Source organism: Mobula hypostoma, chromosome 3, assembly GCF_963921235.1.
Source record: "Mobula hypostoma chromosome 3, sMobHyp1.1, whole genome shotgun sequence".
Classification (NCBI taxonomy): Eukaryota; Metazoa; Chordata; class Chondrichthyes; order Myliobatiformes; family Myliobatidae; genus Mobula; species Mobula hypostoma.
The window spans coordinates 206,680,279-206,703,903 of record NC_086099.1 but is presented as its reverse complement, the minus strand read 5'-3'; the positions used below and the strand labels follow the sequence as shown (position 1 = coordinate 206,703,903).

At 42.3% G+C, this 23,625-nt stretch overlaps 1 protein-coding gene across 2 annotated transcripts in view; it reads right to left on the bottom strand.

The window, feature by feature from the left end:
- ptprn2 (protein tyrosine phosphatase receptor type N2) overlaps nucleotides 1–23,625 on the bottom strand; it is a 1,069,199-nt gene that overhangs the window by 628,792 nt on the left and 416,782 nt on the right. For both annotated transcript variants that reach the window (XM_063044415.1, XM_063044416.1), the window contains 2 exons: nucleotides 23,231–23,595; nucleotides 19,013–19,099 (listed from right to left, as the gene is read on the bottom strand). In XM_063044415.1, the coding sequence (XP_062900485.1) occupies nucleotides 19,013–19,099; nucleotides 23,231–23,595 (452 nt within the window). The remainder of the gene's footprint in view (nucleotides 1–19,012; nucleotides 19,100–23,230; nucleotides 23,596–23,625) is intronic.

Below are 23,625 nucleotides of genomic sequence, written 5' to 3'. Positions count from 1 at the left end.
CTGTGTTAGTTTACAGTGACAACGGCCCAAGATCACATCAACTTCAATCCTGCATTGCTTAAGCAAAGGTTATACACACACTGTGACTGCATGCATTTCCTCCAGGTGCTTCAGTTCTTCACACATCAAGGTGGTTGGTAGGTTAATAGGCAACTGAAAATTCCCCTTAGTATGAAGGTAACTGATAAAGATCTGGGGGAAGTTGACAGGGGAGTTGGGAATAAAATGAGATCCGTGTAAATGAGTGCTTAATGACCAGGAAAAAAATTGATGGGCCAAAGGGATTTATTCTCATTGGAGTTTAGAAAATCAGAAGTGATCTCGTTTAAAAGGCATTTGGATATGAAAGCCTTCAAGGGATAGATGCATGCAAATAAAAGGGCCAAATGTAGGCAACTGGGACTAGTTTAGGTGAGCACCTTGGCTGACATGAATAAGTTGGGCTGAAGGGCCTGTTTTTAGGCTATGTGGCTTCAATATTAAAATTCAAGAGATTGTGAGAGAACCTAAAACAACAAAAGCTGAAAGGATATTTCTCTTGGATTGGAATATATCTACAACCAGGTATGGTTCGTGAAGAAATGATTGCCCTCTTAAGATAGAAATGAGGAGGAATTTCTTGACTTAATAGGTCATAGTTATAAAAGAGAGCTTTGAAAGAATGATGGGGTATGGAGTTAGTGCAGAAAGGCCATGCTGAGGTAAGAGACAAGGACATGATGTGAATGAATGGCCACTAGTGACCAAATGGCTCATTGTGGCTTTTGATATTTGCACTTTGGTCTTTAGAAGATCCTTTGGTAATAGGTACATGAAAACAGAGCTGAGGTTGAGATTAAATCAGTCACAAATATACTGAGGAGTAGAGCAGGCTTGAAGGGCTACATAATTTCCTATTCCTTGTGTTTTTATAATTTTACCTCTACTGCTGAGGGATGACTACTTGGAATATGCTTTGACTTCCTTCTATTGCTGCCAACAGTCAACATTTCTACACCAAGAAGAAACTGGATGGATTGAATTCCTGACAGACATCTCCTCCTAGGCAAACCAGACTGCACCTGCCCAACCCATAATCTCAACCAGCAGCAAGCCCATGGACAATAGTTTACTGCATCTACAGCCACTGCACACTTCCCCTCCACCTTCCACTCCAACCTGACTCAGAAATATATCACTACCCCTTCCTCTTTGCTGGTCTAAATCTAAAACTCCCTGCCCCACTATACGGTGGTAGTTCCATCAGAGTAATTACATTATTTCAAGAAGGTAACTTACCAAAGGTTTTGAGAGCAATTAGAAAAAGGATATTAAATATAATATAGACTGACATCAAGTGTGCTGGCTAGCTGCAGCTAATGAGTTAACATTTCTCCTATAAAGGGCTTAATAAACAGTCAATAAATTTATTTGAATGAACTATGCTGTAGGAAAACATGTTCATTAATCTGCAACACTACAAATTCCTGCAAACTGGATGACATGAATAGTCGACAAATCTTATTTTTGTGCAATTGACCATGTTGGCTAGTACCTTGTTCCTCAAAATATGCCAGGGAATTTGCACTGCTCACATGCTAGGTACCAGAGTTAGTTTTAACATTTCCTGGAGATCACAGTCAATGCAATACTCCCCCAGTTTTGCACTGAAGCCTCCACCTGCATCATGCACTTCAGACCTGGACTTGAGCCCAAGCGAAGCAACTTCTGACTTTAGTGAAAAAAAACGTTTCCAATGCAACCTAGCCGAAAATTACCAAGAACAAGACACAAGCAAACAGTGTGTAATAGAGAGTTAAGTATACAAAAATCAGGATATGTTTGGGACAAAACAAATCATCGGGGATTACAGGACTGGTAACTACAGAGTTAAGTAAAAGCTTAAAGGAGCAAGGGCAAGACAAAAATAATTTTCATATTGGGGAACTTCTTCACTCAGAGGGTGTTAAGAGTGTGGAACGAGCTGCCTATGGAAGTGGTGGATGTGAGTTCCATTTCAACGTTGAAGAAAAATTTGGATAAGTACATGGATGGGAGGTGTATGGCAAGCTATAATCTGGGTGCAGGTCAATGAGACTAGGCAGAATAATATTTCAACACAGACTAGATGGGCCAAAGGGCCTATTTCGGTGCTGAGGTGTTCTATGTGTGTTGGTGCGTGGCCAAGTGGTTAAGGCATCAGTCTAGTGATCTGAAGGTCGCTAGTTTGAGTCTCAGCTGAGGCAGCGTGTTGTGTCCTTGAGCAAGGCACTTAATCACACATTGCTCTGCGATGACACCAGTGCCAAGCTGTATCAGCCCTAGTGCCCTTCCCTTGGACAACATCGGTGGCGTGGAGAGGGGAGACTTGCAGCATGGGCAACTGCCGGTCTTCCACACAACCTTGCCCAGGCCTGCGCCTTGGAAACCCTCCAAGGCAGAAATCCATGGTCTCACAAGACTAACGGATGCCTATTTAGTGTTCTATGACTATATTATGTGACTCTATTGAGTAGGCTGATAAGCACATTGCCCCAAAGGACAGTGAAATAGTAACAGTAGAAAGAGAAAGTGGAGAAACAGCAGGAGGGATAGTATTGGCAATGTTATGGAGATAACACTCTCAAGAACCGCATAGTCTTATTAGAAACAAAAGATTCCCAATGCTGGAATCAGGAGCAAAAGAACTAACTGCTGGAAGAAATTAACAGATCACACTCCATTTCTGGAGGCCAAGGGATGGTTAATGTAATCAGGTCAAGATTCTGCATGAGGGCTGACAATGTAGGGTGAAGATAGCCAAAACAAAGATGAAAGGAAGGGACGAGGTGGTTGCTGATAGGTGATGGATGGAATTAGGTGAGGTGGGAGATGATGGGCAGATGGAGCAAGAGGAAGGGGCTTGCTAACCTTCTGCATTTCTGAACAGTTCTATGATGCTATTGGCTGGAAGCCCATCTCCAGAGCTGCTGGCTAGGTGCACTTTGCAGTTCAGCATTACTATGTGGAATATACATTGCCTCTGTGCAGATACAAGGAATGTGCTGGAAGTCACATGCAGTGCTATATATGTCCTCCTGGACGGTCCCAACTTGTGCTCTTCTAGACATTTGCACCCATAAACTCACCTCCACAACAACATCCCTGCTCTGCCGATGGACTTGTATTTAGACTCAAGGCCTAGCTCCTTTTTGCTCTGCTTGGCTGGCAGCTGCAGCCACGTGGTCTGGAGGTCGGACAGAATCGCAGGACACCAAAAGGCACGTACAGCCAGCGTAACTGCGAGTATGGATGGGCGTGAAAGGGCAATAATAAGGCAAGACTCGGATTGGACGCCATTCAGCTCATGCTGCTGTTCTCCCAGAAGTCAGGTTAAATGTAAAAGTGAAAAGCAAACACGCAATAATACATTTACTGGAACTAACAATAAGCAATTTCAAAGAAAGGGGCCAATTGTTGCAGATTCACTCAGTGGCCACTTTATGAGGTACAGGAGTGGAAGCTCTCTGCTGCTGTAGCATATCCACTTCAGGTTTCGACGTGTTGTACATTTTGAGATGCTTTTCTACATACCACTGTTGTAACATGTGGTCATTTGAATTATTGTAACCTTCCTGTTAGCTTGAACCAGTCTGTCCGCTCTCCTTTGGCCTCTCTCATTAAGAAGCCATTTTGGCCCACAGAACTGACATTCACTGGATGCCGTTTTGTGTTTTTGCCCCATTGTAAACCCTAGCAACTGTTGTGTATGAAAAATCCCAGAAAATCAGCAGTTTCTAAGGTACTCAAACCACCCCATCTGGCAGCATCATACCAGGGTCAGTCACTTAGGTCACATTTCTTCCCCATTTTGGATGTTTGGGCTGAACCCCTTGAACATGTCAGCATGCTTTTTTTTTGGCATTGAGTTGCTGTCACATGATTTAAAGATTAGATATTTGCATTAGCGAGCAGTTGTACCTAATAAAGTGGACAGTGAGTGTCTATTACATGTTCTTCCTCAAAAATATTCTGGTAAACAAACCACAAATTCATTAAAAAACTAATAACTATTAATAAAAAATTAATAGCGTATTTAGGGACCTCTTTTGAATTCATGAATTATACAAAAAGTGCACGTATTACAAAATGGTATTGGTTCGAGGTTATTATTATATAGAGCCCAAACAACGTAGGCTGATTAAGTTCTAAAGAGAGGACGTGTCTCCTGTAGCAGGGAATTGATGAGAGGCAAGGCCTTTATTCAGTTGCCTTCCTCTCTTCACTGCTGGATTTCTACATACAGTCCATTTACTGCACTTCAATCGCAAGCTGTTGTTGCTATTTCCATTCAAAACTCCAGAAGCTGGGAGCCCAGGAGGCTGTTCCTGGGGCCACTGTGCCATTTGTTCAGCAGACCAGGAGGCACAGGTCCGATTGGCAACAGGAAATATATTTAACCTGTCAAAATGGATTTAAAACCATTGACGGTGGGAGCCGGATTACAGGCTCAGAATGTAAAGGATGAACTGACCAGGAAAATGAAAAGGGCATTGAAGGGTTAGAATTGTGTAACACAAACAGGTCTTTCAGATAATTGGGTCAGCACTGACCATCACACATCCATTTACACAAACCCTATTTTATTCTCCCAAGATGTGAGATGTGGAAGCTTTAGGTGCAGGGGAGATTTACCAAGATGCTGCCTGGATTAGAGAACGTGCTTTATGAAGAACTGTTGAGCGAGTTTGGGCATTTCTATTAGGAGCGAAGGATAAGAAGAGGCAATCTGATGGAGGTGTACAGGATGATAAAAGGTACAGAGTGGACAGCTAGTGCCTTTTCCCCAGGTCAACAATGGTTAATACAAGACGACATACTTTTGAGGTGATTGAAGAACAAAAATAGGGAGTTTTAGACATAGAGATTGGTGGATATGGATGGGATGGGATGGTGCTACAGGCAGATACATTGGGGGGGGCATTTAAATGATTCTGAGCTGAGCACATGCATGAAAGAAAATGGAGGGCTATGTGGGAGGGAATAATTAGATTGAGCTTAGAGTTGGATAAAAGGACAGCACATCATCACGGGGTGAAAGGCCTGTACTGGTCTATGTTTTATGTTCTATTAAGATACCACTCACCTACATACTGACAAATCTTTTCAAATTCTTTGAGGAAATAACAGGCAGGATAGACAAAGGAGAGTCAGTTGGATGTTGTTTACGTAGATTTTCAGAAGGCCTTTGGCAAGGGGCTACACATGAGGCTACTTAATAAGATAGGAGTCCATGGTGTTCAGAAAAGATATTAGCATGGATAGTAGATTGGCTGACTGGCAGGAAGCAAAGAGTGGGAGTAAATATGGCTTTTTCCAGTTGCCTGCCAGTGACTAGTAGTGATCTGTAGGGGTTAATATTGGGACCTCTTCTTTTCATATGATGTGTCAATGATCTTGGATTTTGTAATTGTTGGCTTTGTTGCCCAGTTTGCAGACAATACAAAGATAGGTGAAGAGGCAGGTAGTGTTCAGGAAGCAGAGGGATTTAGACAGATTAGGGCAAGGGGCAAGTAAGTGGCAGATGGAATGTAGTGCAGGGTAATGTATGGTCATGCACTTTGATAGAAGGAATAAAGGATTAGGCGATTTTCTAAATGAGGAGAAAATTCAAAAATCAGAGGTGAAAGACACTTGGCAGTCCACAGCAAGTGCCTTTTTTTTTGCATTTATTTCAAGAGGGCAAGAATACAAGAGCAAGGATGAAATGCTGAGGCTTTATAAGGCATTGGTCCCATACAGTTGTGGGATTGTTGTACTCCACAGCTCTGGGGTACCCAATGTGAAGCGATTTACATACTATGTATTGGAGCTGGGAATGGCACTGATGGATTATTCTGAAGTAACAACAACTGAAGTGGGCCAGATGATCACCTCCTATACTGCAATAATTCTGTGGCTCAGACAATTTCCAAAGGACAGTTTCTACCACCATCTGATCACTGTGTATTGCTGCCAGAGAGCAACAAATTTCACACCATGCAAGTCAGTGATGAAAAATCTGATTGATTCTTAGCAACGCTGTGGCCCCTTGTTAATTCTCTCAATTCTGCTCAGACGCACATTTGAGTTCTCAGCTGCCAGTCCAGCTTAGAACTGACAGCCACTTATAGGAGACAACAGATTTCTAAAGTAACACCTTTTGATTTGATGCTGATCTAGTTGTTTGGAAACATACGAGACTGCAGACACTAGAACCTGGAGCGGAAACTAAACCAGCAGAAGAACTCAACGCATCAAGCAGCTTTTGTGCTAGTTGTTGCCGCAAGTTCACAGTTCAAAGTAAATTTATTATCATAGTACAAATACGTCACCATATACTACTCTGAGATTTATTTTCTTGCAGGCATTCACAGTAGAACAAAGAAATATGACAGAATAAATGAAAAAAACTACACACGAACACTGACAACAGCCAATATGCAATCAAACAATCGATGCAGATCCTGCCGAGACCTTGAATCAAAACCAGGGCAGCAGATTATTGTATGAACTGCTTCAGCTAACTTGCCACCATTTTAGCGGCTAGATGATTATATTAACATTGAAATTTTACGAGCAATCCTCCAAGCGGACCACACCCTTGTCGTAGGGTTTGGAGGTTTGTGTTCCTCAATGACCCAGAGAGCTGCATTGGCTGGAGTCAGGGTCTAGTGCTTTGGCTCTTGGTAGGGTCACCCCTGCCAAACAGGTCAAAGGGTAGAGGCCAGACTAACAGTGAGTGGTCCACCCATCCACCAGGTTCAGGGGTTCAGTTCAGAGCTAACAACCCTGACTAGTCAAAAAATTCGTTAGAGAAACAGCAATGAGGAATCCATTTATATGTTTGTGGCTGAGGACCCTGAACAACACCTGAGGCACCACAGAGAAGATGGCCGAGGACAGATGGAGATAGAGGAACTTCACCGCTGCCCTAAATCCCAGCGGTGCAATGGGCAGCAAGTAAGTATTACAGCAATACTAAATAAAAATATAGTTATATGGTGCCTTTTGCAATTTCTTGATTCCTTAAAGCACCTCACGGCTAACTGGAACGTTTGAAAGCATTGTCACGGTTGTAAAATACAAACCCTGACAATCAATGCCATGCAGAAGCAAGTCCAATAAACAGGCAGTGACATTAAAAATCATTTTCTTTTTCCATGAGAAAAATAATCACGAAGCCAAGGATTAGGATGCCATGCTCTCTTCTCGCTGCTGCCAACAGGAACTACAGGAGCCTCAGGACCCAACCACAAGGTTCAAGAGCAATTATTACGCCTCAGACAACAGGCTCTTGGACCAGAGGGGATAACTTCACTTGCTCCATCAGTGAACTGCCCCCACAACCTAGGGATCCAATTTCAGGGACTCTTCATCTCATGTTCTCAATATTTATTGCTTGCTTGTTTGTTTGTTTGTTTATTTATTTATTTATTCATTCATTCATTCTTTCGTATTTGCGCAGTTTGTTGTCTTTTGCACACTGCTTGTTTGATTGTCCTGTTGGGTGCAGTCTTTCATCAATTCAATTGTGTTTCTAGGATTCACTATGTATGCTCGCAAAAAATGAATCTCAGGGTTGTGTATGGCAACATATATAGACTTTGATAATAAGTTTATTTTGAACTTTTAACGGTCCCATGGCATTGTAAATGTCCTCCTGAGAGGGCAGACAGAGCTTCATTTTATATCTCATCTTAAACAGTGCTTCAAACAGTATGTCCTCCATATTGCAGTGGAATGTTTTTCATCACGTCTTTGGACTGGGACGTGGACTTAGAATTTTGACTCAGAGGCAAAGTGGTTGCAACTGAGCCTCTGCTGGTCGATGAGGCTTAACCTGGATCAGTCAGTTTCCATTTAACGTCCCATCAAACAAACCTTGCTGCTGGAAATGAACAACATACCTGTTACAGTGAAAGGTCAAGTGCAAAATCTCAATGTTGTGCAACACATGATTGATCTGCAAGGAGAAGTAATGGAGGAAATATCAATAGGGACTTGTCCTTCTGGTTGAAATGCACTTAATTAAGTGTCCTTTGCTAGGACAAGTCTATTAGCAGTGACAGTTTTACTACACAGCTTCTCAGTTCATTTCTCTGCTCAGTCTCTGCAAAATGTCATTTGGCACCATGTTACCTTTAAATGATGTCTTACTGACCTCAGCAGATGTTTGGGAAATGGATGGTGGAGAATTGCGTAGAATCACAGAATTCAAGGAAAACGTACAAGGCTCAAGGAGACTATTCAGCTCATTGTAGCCACTCTGGTCAACAAACAAACTACCTACAATCCCGGGGCAGTTTCTCTGTAGGTCTTTGCTCTGCAAGTATACATCGGAAGTGGAACTGGATATAGTTGGCTTATTATTGTCTCATGTACCGAGATATGGTCAAAAGCTTTTGTTTGTCTGCCCTGTAGACAGATCATACCACACGCTGAGGTAGGAAAAAGAAAACCGAATGCAGGATATAGTGTTACTGAGGAAATGTGCTGCAAGGCCCATGACAAGGTAGACTGGGGGATCTAGAGTTCAACTTTTAGAGGACAAGAGGTTGATTCACGAGTCTGATAACAGCAGGTAAGAAGCTGACCTTGACCCTGGTGGTATGTGTTCAAGCTTTTGTATCTTTTGCCCCCCCACCATTTACTGTTTAAATGTTTTGAGGGTTTCTGCCTCTACTGCTCTTTCAGTCTGTAATGTCTAGCCCTGTACCACTCCCTGCACTGAAAATATTCCCCTCTCCCTCTTTGTCATTCTACTGATTGGTTTAAATCTGTGCTCCTTGCTTCTTGACTTCTCTGCCAAGGGAAATGTCATATTTCCTCCATTTTGGTGCCTCAATTTTTTCTTTAATTTATTATATCATGAAGTCCCTCCTTAGACTCCATAGCAAAGAAAACAACAGCAGTCCTTCTGGTACTTCCACATGGCTAGAATTCTCCAGTCCTGGCAACATCTTTCCAAATTCTCGGCTCACCTTCTCCAGTGCAATTACAGTTTTACAGGTTGTTCAGAGCTGCACCAGCTGTGGTCTAACCAATGTTCTGTGTGCATACTCACCCCCACAATGTCACCACTCTGCCCCCTGTAGTGTTCAGAAATCCAGCTCCACACTGCCATCACCGCTCCCATATTACATAATTCAGCTAATAAAGGAAATCATCTTACAGGCTCTTAACTCCATTGAGCTGCCCTTCTTTAAGGATCTGTGGACACACATTCAAAGATCCTTCTGTTCCTTCACACTACACAATACCCTCCTATTTGTTGCATGTTCCAAAATGCATTACCTCATACTTATCAGGATTCAAACTTCTTCCTCATGTCCTCTACACCTGTCTGAACCATCACTCGAAGTGGAAGTCCAAGTATAGAACCCTCCGTTTCCCGAATGTCAATAAAGAAAACTCCATTAATCTTAGCTTCCTGCCAGTATTGGATCATTCCCCCTTGGATCACAGAACCTTCCACCTTTTTGAGTATCTGGCCATGTGACACTTTGGGGGAAGAGCCCTTGCTAAAATCCCTGAAGTTGGATCAAATTCACTATTCTCATTAACCCCTTTAGTTGCCTCTTCAAACAACTATTTAAACCTCATTTGGCCTTGCATGCTGAGGTAGTCAGTTATATAAAGATTTATTTAAGATTCTAAGGGGGCTTATCAAAGAGGAAGATGTAAGGCTATTCCCCCCAGGTAAGAGAGTCTATTACTGTAGGAGGCAGTCGCAGAATAAAAGGTCAACCATTTAAGATTGAGAAGAGGAATAATACCTTCCCTCTGATGGATAACTGTCTGAGATTCTTTGTTCCAGGCAGCAGTGGATGCCAAGACTTTAAGTGTATTCAAGACTAAGAAAAAGATTTTCGTGTAATAGGGGATTCAAGGGCTATAAGCTTTAATGAAAAGTCATAACATCAATTCTGTATTTCATTCCACAGCTGTTGCCTAACCAGTTAGTTACTACTGCTATTTTCAAATTTTATACAAGATTTATGGGAACCGGTCAGGAAAACAGAGTGGAAGCCAAAGATTAGATCAGTCATAAATGCTGGAGTAGCCTCCAAGGGCTTTTATCTTATATTCTGCTGAATGCCACTTTTCAGGTTTAAATCAATGTACACTCAGGCAGTGCACACACATTATCAGAAAGATAAAATGCTGGGAAGAACCTTTCCAAGTTCAGTATTATGCTAAATTAAATTAAAAACATGAGAAAGTTTTCAAAAGTTGGAAATGCAAAGCAACACACACAAAACGCTGGAGGAACTCAAAAGGTCAGACAGTATCTATGGAAATGAATAAACAGTCAACATTTCGGGCCAAGACTGGATAGAAAGGGGGAATATACCAGAATAAGGAAGGGAAGGAAGATAATAGAAGGTGATAGGTGAGGCCAGGTGGGTAGGAAATATAAAGGGCTGCAGAGGAAGGAATATGATAGCAGAGGTGAGTGGGCCATAGGAGAAAGGGAGGGGTGATTCAGGGGGAGGTGATAGGCAAGCGGCCAGAGTGGGAAATAGAAGAAGAGGGGAGGGGGAGGGGGATGGAACTTTTTTTTAGCAGAAGGAGAAATTGTTATTCATGCCATTAGATTGCAGGCTACTCAGAGAGAATACAAGGTGCTACTCTCCCACCCTGCAGGGTGACTTCACCTTGGCACAAGAGGAGGCCATGGACCAATGGGTCAGAACAGGAATGGAAATCAGAATTAAAATGTTTGGCCACTGGGTAGTTCCACTTTTGGCAGATGGAGCGGAGGTGTTCAATGAGGCGGTCCCTGAATTTACGATGAGTCTCATCAATGTAGAGGAGGCCACATCAGGAGCACCGGACACAACAGGCCACTCCAGCATATCCGCAGGTGAAGTGTTGCCTCATCTGGAAGGACTGTTTGGGTCCCTGAAAGGAGGTGAGTGAGGAGGTGAATGGGCAGGTGTAGAAGCACTTTGGCTTCTTGCAAGGTTAGGGAGATTAGTGTAGAGGGACGAATGAACAAGGGAATGACAAAGCCAACGATCCTTGTAGAAAACATAGAGAGGGCAGGGGGGAGTTAAAGATATGTTTGGTGGTAGGATCCGTTTGGAGATGGCGCAAGTTGCGGAATACGATGTGCTGGATGTGGAGTCTCATGGGGTGGTAGTTAAGGACTAAAGGAACTCTATCATTGCTAATGCAATGGGAAGATGGGGTAATGCAGGAAATGGAGGAGACGCAGGTGCAGGCAGCATCAATGGTGGAGGAAGAGAAACCATGTTCTTTGAAGAAGGACATCTCTGATGTCCTGGAAAGGAAAGTCGCATCCTAGGAACAGATGTGGTGCAAACGAAGGAACCAAGAAAAGGCAATAGTATTTTTACATGAAACGGGGTGAGAATCGGTAGGTCTGTAAAACATGTTGGCCGACAGTTTGTCTCCAGAGATGGAGAGAGAGAGAGATCAAGAAAGGGGAGGGGGGGTGCCAGAAATGGACCAAGTGAAATTAACGACAGGGTGGAAATTGGAGGCAAAGTTGATGAAATAACAAGCTCGGCATGGGTGCAGGAAGCAGCACCAATGCATTCTTCAATATAGTGGAGGGAGCATTTGGGAGCATTACCAGGGAAGGCTTGGAACATGGAATATTCTACATAGCCAACGAAGCTGGGGCCCATGCGGCTACCCATGCTTTACTCTTTGAGTCTGGAGAAAGTGGGAGGGGCCAAGTGAAAAATTGTTGAGGGTGAAGACCAGATCTGCCAGGCAGAGGAGGGTGGAGGTGGGCAGGAACTGGTTGGTTCTTTTATTGAGAAAGAAATGGAGAGCTTTAAGGCCTTCTTGATGCGAGGTAGAAGTGTATAGGGTCCGGACATCCATAGTGAATATGAGGGTTCAGGGCCAGGGAATTGAAAGTTACTGCGGAGATCGCCAGCATGAGAAGTGTCACAGACATAGGTGGTAAGGGATTGAAACAAGGGGTACGGGATGAAATTGAGGTATGAGGACACACCTTCAGTGGGGCAGGAGCAGGCAGAGACAATGGGCCTACCCAGACAGTCAGGTTTGTGAACATTGCGTAGGAGGTAGAAGCGAGCAGTCTGGAGTAACGGAACTATGAGTTTTGTGACAGTGGATGGGAGTTCTCTGGAGTTGATAGGGCCAGTGATAGCATTGGAGACAGTTTTCTACAGTTCCAGAGGGGGTTCTTCTTCAACAGTAGGTATGAGGGGGTGTCTGAAAGGTGCCGCCTGGCCTCAGCAAAGCGGAGGTCAGAGTGCCACACTATAACAGCACCACTTTTGTCTGCGGGTTTGATGGTGAGGTTGGGATTGGTGCAGAGAGAGTGGAGGGCAGTGCGTTCAGAGGGGTTAAAGTTCGAGGAGGAGAGAGGAGGGCTGAAGTCGAGACAGCTAACGTCCCATTGGCAATTCAAGATGAAATGATCCAGAGCAGGCAGGGAACCAGAGCAGGGTGTCCAAGAAGAGGAGGGGGGTTGGAAATGGGAGAAGGGGACATCAGCGAGGGGTGTGGAATTCTTGCTAAAAAAGTGGGCTCAGCGAGGAGACGACAGAAGAAGAGTTTGACCAGTGACGGGTACGAAACTGACTGAGGTGCAGGCAAAGGGGAACAAATATAAGGCACTAGCTGAGGACAGAACATTCTACCTCGGAGAGGGGAAGGTTGGTGGGAATGGTGAAGACACGGCAGCGATTAGAGGGAGGAAGAGAGCTGGTAGTGCCATAAGAGAGAGGAGAGTTGAGGTGTTCAGCGAAGGTGGGGTAGGAGGAAGGTGGAGGATCCGAGGACTCAAAGGATGATTGTGGAGCCTGAGGGATGCAGGGTTGAGAGTGGTGGTAGGGGAAGGGGAGGCTGGAGGCCCAGTGGCAGTGAGAAGCGCCTCAGCCTGGATGTGCTGCCAGTCGAGGTCGTCTCGAGCTGGAGCTGGAGGCCAGACATTTTCTGAAGGCATCTGGCATTGGCAGCGGTGGAATCCGGGGTCTGGGTCTGCTCAGAGGCATTGGAACCAGGGTTGGCTAGAATTGTATCGCCAATCCAGAGTGTCCAGGGGCGTCAGAGCCAGGGTTGGAGTTGGTGAGATCCATGGTCTGGGGGTGTCCAATAGAATCGAGGTCCAAGTGGGATTTAAATTGGACCCAATTTTACTAAACCTGCTCTATCAATCAGATTGAAGTTATTAATGAGAAATTAATGTTGCGTAGTAAACTTTGCCTCTTCATAATGCTAGTAACCTGGGTTCAGTCCCAACTTCAGGTCCTATCTAGAGTTTGTATACTCTCCTTGTAATTGTGAGGCTTTCTTCCCAGGCACTGTTTCCTTCCAAGAACATGCAGGTCAGTAAGTTAAGTGGCTAAATAAAAATTTGTTTAGACCGCACTGGGAGTATTGTGTGCAGTTTTGGTCACCCCCATTATGGGAAGGATACGGAGACTGTGGTGAGGGCGCAGAGGGGTTCACCAGGAAACTGCCTGGATTAGATAGTATGAGTGATAATGAATAGTTAGACAAATTTAGATTGTTCTCCCTAAAATGGAGGTTTTAAAACGATGAGAAAGGTAGAACAAGTTAGATGGTCAGAATCTTTGCCTCAGGTCAAACAGCAAGAAGAGATGCTTTTAAGGTTAGAGAGGGGAAGTTTAAGGGTGACATGAGGCCAATTTTTTTTTAATATATAACTCAAGAGTGGTAGGTGCTGGAATAGGCTTCCAGGGGTAGTAGTGGAATCAGGCAGTCTGGTGGAGGTTAAGATTTTTAGGTAAACACATGAATCCTGCCATTAACCTAGTACTTTACCTTCACGTTCAATCATCCAAAGTGTATTAACTAACACTTTTCCAGGTTGAACTCCATCTGCCACTTCTTTGCCCAGCTCAGCATCCTGTTTACAGTATATCCCATTGTAACTTACAGCAACCTTCTACACTATCTTCAATATCTCCAACCTTCATGCCTCTGCAAATTAACTAATATATATGGCAAAGAGCAAATGACCCAGATAGATCCCTGTGGAACGCCACGAGTCACCGGCTTCCAGGCAGCATATGTTCCATCTGCTTCTGTGTTCATTCCAAAGGTGAAGCAATCTCTTCCTTAGATGAGTCCATATCACTTCTCATAGTAGCCTTCGTGTATCCAGCCATCCTTTCATTGAGGAAGAGCTAAAAATTGCTTTGCTGCTAAAGCCCTGGTCAGAAATATGGGGGAAAAAATTGTAGGCCAACCTGACTTTAATTTCCCAAACATTACCTTTGGTCTGTGTAGTTTGCCAGCAAATCACATGTTGTGAGTCCAAGCTCCACTACAGAAACCCACAAACTGTAACTCTATCATGCTCGATTAGACAGTGTATTTGTCAGTTTCTGTACAGTTTAACAATTTATGCCTGCTTGTTTTCAATATAACTACCTATATATATGTAACTGTTCAGTATGTTTCCTAGTGGTCACAGAATGTATATGCAATTGCTCAGTGTGTCCTCTGGTGGTTACACTTCATTTGTATTATTTTGGAAGCTTCTCTGGTATTGCATTATTTGAATAGGCGCTATCTGATTGGTTAACTCTTATCTACAGATTTCAATGGAACGTCTCTTATCTATGGTATAAGAAGGGCTTAACACTTCGGCCTACCACTGTTACTACTTTCCTTTCCCTGCTAGACCCCTGCTTTTCTATGTTTCCAATCTCTTTGTTGTATTAGCGCATCATAAAACAATCATGAAGCAACAAGTTTTATGCCTCTTTCTTGACTTCAGAAAGAACTTTGTATCAAAAACATCAGAATCTAACAAGTACTACACTCAGGAAGGAGCTGTCTTTCAATCTGGGTTGCCCCGCTCTTTCAGGTGAACGCAAGTGATTTGTAGAGAAAGGGAATGATTTCCTATATCAAATTACTACTTACTCCTGAACCAATATTATCAGAAAGGATTCTCCAGTCAGTTGTATTTTTTCTATTTGTGGGACTTCCATCGGGAAGGAGGCACAGAGGCCTGAAGGCACACACTCAGTGATTCAGGAACAGCTTCTTCCCCTCTGTCATCTGATTTCTAAATGGACATTGAACCCATGAACATTACCTCACTACTTTTTTATTTCTGTTATTTTGCACTACCTATTTTAACTGAACTATTTAATGGACATATACATACTCAGTTTTTTTCTCTCTTATTTATTTATCATGTATTTCACTGTACTGCTGCTGTAAACTTAACAAATTTCATGGCATATGCCGGTGATATTAAATCTGATTCACTAATTCCAAGGCTGAAATACATTTCCTACAATACAATAGCAACTATTACTCAAAAGTATGGCACTTGCTGTAAAGCATTCAGGTTGAGAGATGTGCGATGGAATTCATAGAAAACATAGAAAACCTACAGCACAATACAGGTCCTTTGGCCCACAAAGCTGTGTCGAACATGTCCTTACCTAGGAAATTACCTAGGGTTACCCATAGCCCTCTATTTTTCTGAGCTCCATGTACCTGTCCAGGAGTCTCTTAAAAGACCCCATCGTATCTGCCTCCATCACTGTCGCTGGCAGCCCATTCGATGAACTCACCACTCTGTGTAAAAAACTTACCCCTGACATCTCCTCTGTACCTACTTCCAAGCACCTTAAAACTGTGCCCTCTCGTGTTAGCCATTTCAGCCCTGGGAAAAAGCCTCTGCCTATCCACACAATCAATGCCTCTCATCATCTTATACACCTCTATCAGGTCACCTCTCATCCTCTGTCACTCCAAGGAAAAAAGGCCAAGTTCACTCAACCTATTCTCACAAGGCATGCTCTCTAATCTAGGCAAAATCCCTGTAAATCTCCTCTGCAGCCTTTCTATGGTTTCCACATCCTTCCTATAGTGAGGTGACCAGAACTGAGCACAGTACTCCATGTGGGGTCTGAGCAGGGTCCTATATAGCTGCAATATTACCTCTCAACTCCTAAACTCAATCCCACGATTGATGAAGGCCAATGCACCATATGCTTTCTTAACCACAGAGTTAACCTGCATAGCAGCTTTGAGTATCTTATGGACTTGGACCCCCAAGATCCCTTTGATCTTCCACACTGCCAAGAGTCTTACCATTAATACTATATTCTGCCATCATATTTGACCTACCAAAATGAACCATCTCACATTTATCTGGGTTGAACTCCATCTGCCACTTCTCAGCCCAGTTTTGCATCCTATGTAACGCTGTAACCTCTAACAGCCCTCCACATTATCCAGAACACCTCCATCAGCAAATTTACTAACCCATCCCTCCACTGCCTCATCTAGGTCATTTATAAAAATCACAAAGAGAAGGGGTCCCAGAACAGATCCCCGAGGCACACCACTGGTGACTGACCTCCATGCAGAATATGACCCATCTACAACCACTCTTTGCTTTCTGTGGGCAAGCCAGTTGTGGATCCACAAAGCAATGTTCCCTTGGATCCCATGCCTCCTTACTTTTTCAATAAGCCTTGCATGGGGTACCTTGTCAAATGCCTTGCTGAAATCCATATACACTACATTACCTTCATCAATGAGTTTAGTCACCTCCTCAAAAAAGTTCGATCAGGCTCGTAAGGCACAACCTGCCCTTGACAAAGCCATGCTGCCTATTCCTAATCATATTATGCCTCTCCAAATGTTCATAAATCCTGCCTCTCAGGATCTTCTCCAACAACTTACCAACCACTGAAGTAAGACTCATTGGTCTATAATTTCCTGGGCTATCTCTACTCCCTTTCTTGAATAATGGAACAACACCCGCAACCTTCCTATCCTCCAGAACCTCTCCCGTCCCCATTGATGATGCAAAGATTATCGCCAGAGGCTCAGCAAACTCCTCCCTCGCCTCCCACAGTAGCCTGGGGTACATCTCGTCCGGTCCTGGTGACTTATCCAACTTGATGCTTTCCAAAAGCTCCAGCACATCCCCTTTCTTAATATCTACATGCTCAAGCATTTCAGTCCACTGTAAGTCATCTTTTTTATAAATCACCAAGATCCTCTTCCGTAGTGAAAAATGAAGCAAAGTACTCATTCCACCTGTAGAAGCTGGTAGTGATTTAGATCTTCCACACACAAATAAATTAACCTTCTGATTTAGTTCTGCTAATTTGCAGTTCTGTCAATAATTCAAAGAAATCTTGCTAAACACCACACGCCAACATTTCTTATTCTCCTTGGTACCCATGACTATATCAGGCACCAATAACTAGAGACTGATTAGAAAAGGTGTTTACAAAACATTTAATCAAGAATGTTTCAGGCCAGTTACAATATGTCATCCACCTTTCACTGTAACACACTAAAACCAGCTCATAACTAATCAATAGTTAAATCCAAATAAAACACACTCCTCAATATTACTATCAACCTGCGGATGACATCAGTACAACTGAATACTACAATTTTAAAGAAGCTTCATTTGCCACATCCACATCAAAACACACATCGTCTGTTTGAGCCAATCAGCAAGGACTTTGCTGGGCAGCCCACAAGTGTCACCTAGCAACAACACAGCATGCCCACAACTCATTAACCCTAACCGTACATCTTTGGGATGTGGGAGGAAATCAAAGAGCACCTGGAGGAAACCCACATACATGGTCATGGGGAGAATATACAAACTCCTTACAGACAGTTGTTGCAATTAACTCTGATCTTGCAGCTAGAGCTGTAAAAAGTTGCACTAGCCACTGTGCTACCAGGTCACATCTCACTCAATCGTTTTACCCTGGTGCTTATCCACATCCTGGACTTTGGTCATTTACTAAAGCACTACAGTTAAAGTTTTAAAGAAGCCTCTTTTCCATGCATCTGATCAATTCTTTTTCACTGACATTAAAAACAAACCTTTAAACATTTATGTGTTTAGAAGTTCTACCACACAAAGATACAAAAACACCTGACTGTAATAACATTTCAAACTGAAGCACTCACAAAATCACATTTTCTGACAACTGTGCAATCATTAGAAGTGTTAGGGTGATACAAGGAGAGTTGTAACTCTGTGCTGTTCCTGGTAACAATGTTCAGGAACTTGGAGAGATTGACTGTTGAAAGCAATGAATGTGGAACAGGTAAATTTCATTTTAATCCAGCAGAGACTCAGTAATGGAAATGCTTTGCTGACTGGTTTAACCTTAGCAGAAATCTAAACATAACAAAGAGTGTGATGTATGTAGAAAGCAAAGTTTGGGATTACCTATGAATGAGCTGACTGAAGTACAACTGATAAGCAGAACTTTGAAAATTCAGCAATGGCACAACTTGCTTTAAAAACCACCTGTTTCCCTTTCCCATTGGAAGTCACAGGAGGCAACAAGTGATGATAGAACCTGATGGTATTAAGGCAGGGAGTGGGTTGAGGTGGGGGAGATTGTGAGAGAAGCAAGCAAATGGATGTCATTCCCGCTGCCGCAGGACTACTGCTGGGACAGATACCTGGTAGATTAGGTGCACATTTTTCTAAATGTGTGGGAGCCATTAGCAAAACTGGTATCTATACAGATCTATATAAACCTATTGTATATAGTGAAGTTAGATATGAACCATTCGATAGGATTTGGTCTGTTAGGATATTGATGCCACTTTGGGATGAACTGCAAGGTGGTGTGAGATTATTAATGTTCCCAAGAAGCTGGGAAACATGCAGAAGATTAAGGTGCATGAGGCAGTAAGTTCGTGTTCTCAGAGAATTATTAAACAAAAAAAAAAACAAGATAGCCCATGACAAAGCGAACACAGTCTCTGTGAATAATTTCAAAAGAACCTCAACCAGATTTCTAATTGGCAAAGACAGAAACCAAAAGGAAATATTATATATCCCTGTTTTCCAATCCATTGGTTGGAAGAAGTCTTGCAGATTGAATGAGCATTTTCTCAGGTTGACTGATGATTTACTATCTTAATTACTGCCACTATATACCTTGTATCTTTCCAACATCCTAAAGCATCATTATTTGTACATAAACCCTCTTCAACAATGTAAGGAAAAAAATATACATACTTCACATCACTGAAGACGTTCATCTGCAGCTTCAAGAGGTGCGCCAGACCTTCCATCAATTCGACCCCTTTCTCTACACTCAGGGGGCTGTTGGGAGAAAGGAGTGGGGGAGGGAAATACAATATCAATAATAAGAGTTCATTCATAACTGTTGAGCCAAAGGCCAATGATCTATCACCTTTGACCATTCTAGAATGCAAGCGGCAACACATTATATTCTTGTCAAACTGCAATGTTAATGGCAAGGGAATTGGGATCAGGTGCTGCTTAAGACATGATGAATAACCCAAATTCTCCACCAATCGTAAAATCAATTAGCCACAAATGGAATAGATATAAAAGACATAATTCATTAGTAGTCAGTCCTTGTGCATGAACAAACAAAAAATAATTAAACTTACCATAAAGTTTTAATTTCATGTGCAGAAAATAGCCCAATTAAAACATTAATTTCATAAGTAAAGCTTTGGATAAAGGATATTGCTCTATCTTATTCAAGTGTTTAATTTTTCCATTTAGCTCCTCTTACAAGTACCTTAGGTCAACTAAAAATGATCATGAGCAAATTAAATGAGATTTTATGGGGTGTGCATTATTTAGGATGTTGTTAAAGCTAAATTATTCTGTTAGGGATTGTAGGTTTTCTGAGTGACATTTTTGTCATCTAACTGTTCCAAATCACTTGTTGGGTCTGGGTAACGTGGAGTTCCAGGAACGTTGAGTGTAGATGATCTGCAATGGAGTGAAATGTAGGTTCTTTCCTAATTAGTGCAAAGAAATCTTCCACTTCATATCATAAAAGCATTTTTAGGCATCAAATTTCCCACTGAGGCAAAAAACATTTAAGTTTATGTAAGATTCAGGATATGAACATGTGATCCACATGATTTAAAATGCTGCATCAATATATTCAACTAGAGTTTGAAATAGCCAATCACTGAATGCTCCTGTGAACCAACCAACTTACTGTCTATACAACCAATTTACAATCCACACTATGTGTGTAAAACAGTTTTATTGGCAAACTGTAAAAATAATACATTTGGACTGTGTGACTTCAATGCAAAACATGATGCTGTTTCAAATGGGTCTTGTGCTGCAGTTCCCCTTCACTGTATATAATGTTACCAAATTTCAGAAGTCCCTAGTGCAAAACAATGAAGATGTTGGAAACACCAAGCAGGTCAGGCAGCATCAATGAAGGCAGTGCTAAAGGTTCAGCTTTCTTTGTCACAAATTTGGAATACTGCTAAGCTGGAGAGAGTGCAGAGGAGATTTACGAGGATGTTGGGACTCGAGTGACTGAGTTATGGAGAGAGGTTGAAGCAGATTGGGACTTTTCTCAGTAGAGAATGAGAGGTGATCTTAAAGAAGCGTATAAAATTATGGTTGGCACACATAGGGTGAATGTGCGCAGTCTTTTTCCCCAGGGTTAGAGAATCAAGGACTAGAGGTGAGAGGGGAAATATTTCATAGGAATTTGAGGGGCAAGCATTCCACCCAGAGAGTGGTCAAGAGATAGAATAACCTGTCACTCAGAGGGAGTGGTTGAGGTATGTACATATGTTACAATATTAAAAAATTACATGACTAGGAAGGGCTTAGAGGAATATGGGTCTATAGCAGGCAGTGGGACTAGCTTTAATGGTTGGCATGGACTCGTTGGGCCAAGGGACCAGATTCCAAGCTGTATGACTCTAAAACTAAATGAAGAAGAGTTTGGTGAAAGATCATTGGCCTGGAGCACTAACACTTATTCTCCATGCTCTGATAATTATTGTTAGCAGTCCCTTACCACTTTAATGTTGATTGTCTCTTCACCACCAACGCCCCCCCCAGGCAAATCTCAAGAAGATCAAAGTAGCTGACCCTTTCATCCAAGCTGTAATGGGACTAGACTCCTCCTTGGAATGTGCTGGGATAATTCGGATATGTATTTGTGTGTTGCCAATTCCTCAATTCTGGCCTCTTCTTAGTTGCCACATTTAATGACTCCACCATGGTCAGTAATGCCTTCAGAATGTAAGTTCTATAAATCCCTCCAAGTAAATGTCCAGCTCTTTTCCCAGGATGTTGTTTCTTAATTCTCATTGCTATGATCCATTTTTAGTACCCTGGGCTAATGTCATTACATGTATATTCTGCTTGTCACTATATTCTACATAATGCCAAATCTTGACTGATAATGTGGCAACAAATATATGTGGAAGTCTGTTCGATGCTATTTTTGCTACCTGTGAAAGTATATTGTTATCTTAGGGTTTTGGAAGTATTCCTGTAAAAAAGAGTGGGGAGAAATTTTAAAGAAGCTTGGTCATGATGGATTTTACTCAAAATGAATCTTCATGACCAATTATTCATACATCTCATCAGCATGGATGATAAGACAAAGAAATAAATGTAATTTTAAGCTTTGAAAATTATTGAAGCAGCAGGTGGTAGAACACAATGGACAATTTCTTCTTCACCAGCTGTCATTTTTGCACTGAACATTTTCTGAAGAAGCATGAGAATAAGATTTCATCTGTATGCAGTTCCGGTCAACATGCTATAGAAAGAATGTGATGGCACTGGAGAGGAGATTCACCAGGATGTTGCTGGGATAGAGCAGGTCAGTCATGAAGTGAAATTGGAACTAGTGCGTCAGCTTATTTCTACTGAGGAAAAGTTTGGATGCAAGGTCATCAACCTGAAGCATTAACACTTCATCTCCGTGCCCTAATAAATATTTCAAGCGTTTTCTTGCATTTTTAGTATTGAGTGTTTTTCACCTCCACACACTCAGTCAAGAAGACCCAAGAACCTGACCCTTTTATCCAAGTTGTAGGAAGCAGAGGGGGTTAAGACGGAGCAAGATTTAGGTAAATACAATTATGATGGGTAGGTATTGGGTAGACTGCTGGAAATTATTCATAGTCACAGAGAAGTACAGCACAGAAACAGGCCCTTCAGCCCATCTAGTCCATGCCAAAACCATTTATACTGCCTATTCCCAACAACCTGCACGGGGACTATAGCCCTTCATATCCCTACTATTCATGTACCTATCCAACCTTCTCTTAAAAGTTGAAATCAAGCTTGCATGGACCACTTGTGCTGACAGCTCATTCCACACTCTCACAACCCTCTGAATGAAGAAGTTTCCTTTGAACATCTCACCTTTCACCCTTAATCCATGATCTCTAGTTGTAGTCCCACCCAACCTCAATGGAATAAGCCTGCTTTCATTTACCCTATCTATAACCCTCATAATTTTGTATACCTCTATCAAATCTCCTATCAATCTTCTATGTTCTAAGAAATACAGTCCTAACTTATTCAATCTTTCCTTATAACTCAGGTCTTCCAGGCCCAGCAACATCCTTGTATTCCTTATATCAGAGGTAAATAAAGCTACAACACAGAGGTTGAGGGTAAAGGGGAAGAGAGTTGGAGGAGATACAGTATGAGTGAGATCTTTTCCACCCACAGAGTAAAGAGTACTTGGAATGCACTGCCTGAGAGATGGGTTGAAGCTGAGACATTTACAAAGTGTCCAGATGAACATTCAGGCATAGAGAGCCATGGTCCAGGTGCTGGGTGATGGGGTGATGGAGTTAATGGAGAAAGGCGCGCACTGAACGACATGGAGACATCAGACTGAGTGATTCAATGATTCCATGATTCTAAGAAAAGAAAAGATATGCAAAGCCATTGAGAAAGAGCAGACATTTGGGACTATTTGTTCTAGCAAAAAGATAGCTCTTTAAATACAAATGTACTATAAAATGTTGTCTAGATTCAAATAAAGAAAACACTTCATCCAAAGAAGTCCCTCAAATTAGCAAATCACCAGTGTGACTTATCGCTGAGTCTTCAGAGACAGAGATTCAGGACAGAGTAATTAACAATAATTTACTTTGCCTTATTATTATATCCACTGGTTATCACTTTTGTGAATCCCCTTCACATTTCTTCTAAGATCTATATATCCTCTTTATAGACTGTAATTGTGCAGAGTACTCCAATTGTGGGAGAGGGATTATCAGCTACTTATGAAAAGCATGGACCTGAAATGTTTATCCGAGTTAGCTCTCCATGGACGTAGCCCGACCTGCTGTGTATTTCTAGCACATTCTCTTGACGGTCATTTCTAATCGGTCTACAGCAAAGCCAGTCTAGGAGAACTGCCAATGTAATTCACTGTTTTGTTGAAAACATGATAGTGCAGATACTTACTTTTGCGACGTCACAATATATCCACACAGATCATTTTTTGATGATTCTGCTTCCAGGTTCAAGTCTCCAAGTTGGGAATTTTTCTTCTGAGTTTCTCTATACAAAGGATTCCCATCAGTTTCCTGACTGGCAAAATCTGACTCATCTAAGCCAAGGATGTCACTTTCGGACTTCCTGACGTTGGACACCTCTCTGGTGATAGTGTTGCTTTTCACATTTTCCATCCCAACTGTTCCACTGGATGAGAAGCCAAACCTTTTGATTTGGTTTCCCTGCGGGTTGATGTACAGGGGGTCAAGACCCAGTAGTTCAGTAAGAATTTGCTTCTCTTCACTGCTCACCTCCTCTGTGTTGGGAATCTTCCGCTGTGACAAGGATTAATTAGGATTAGTTAA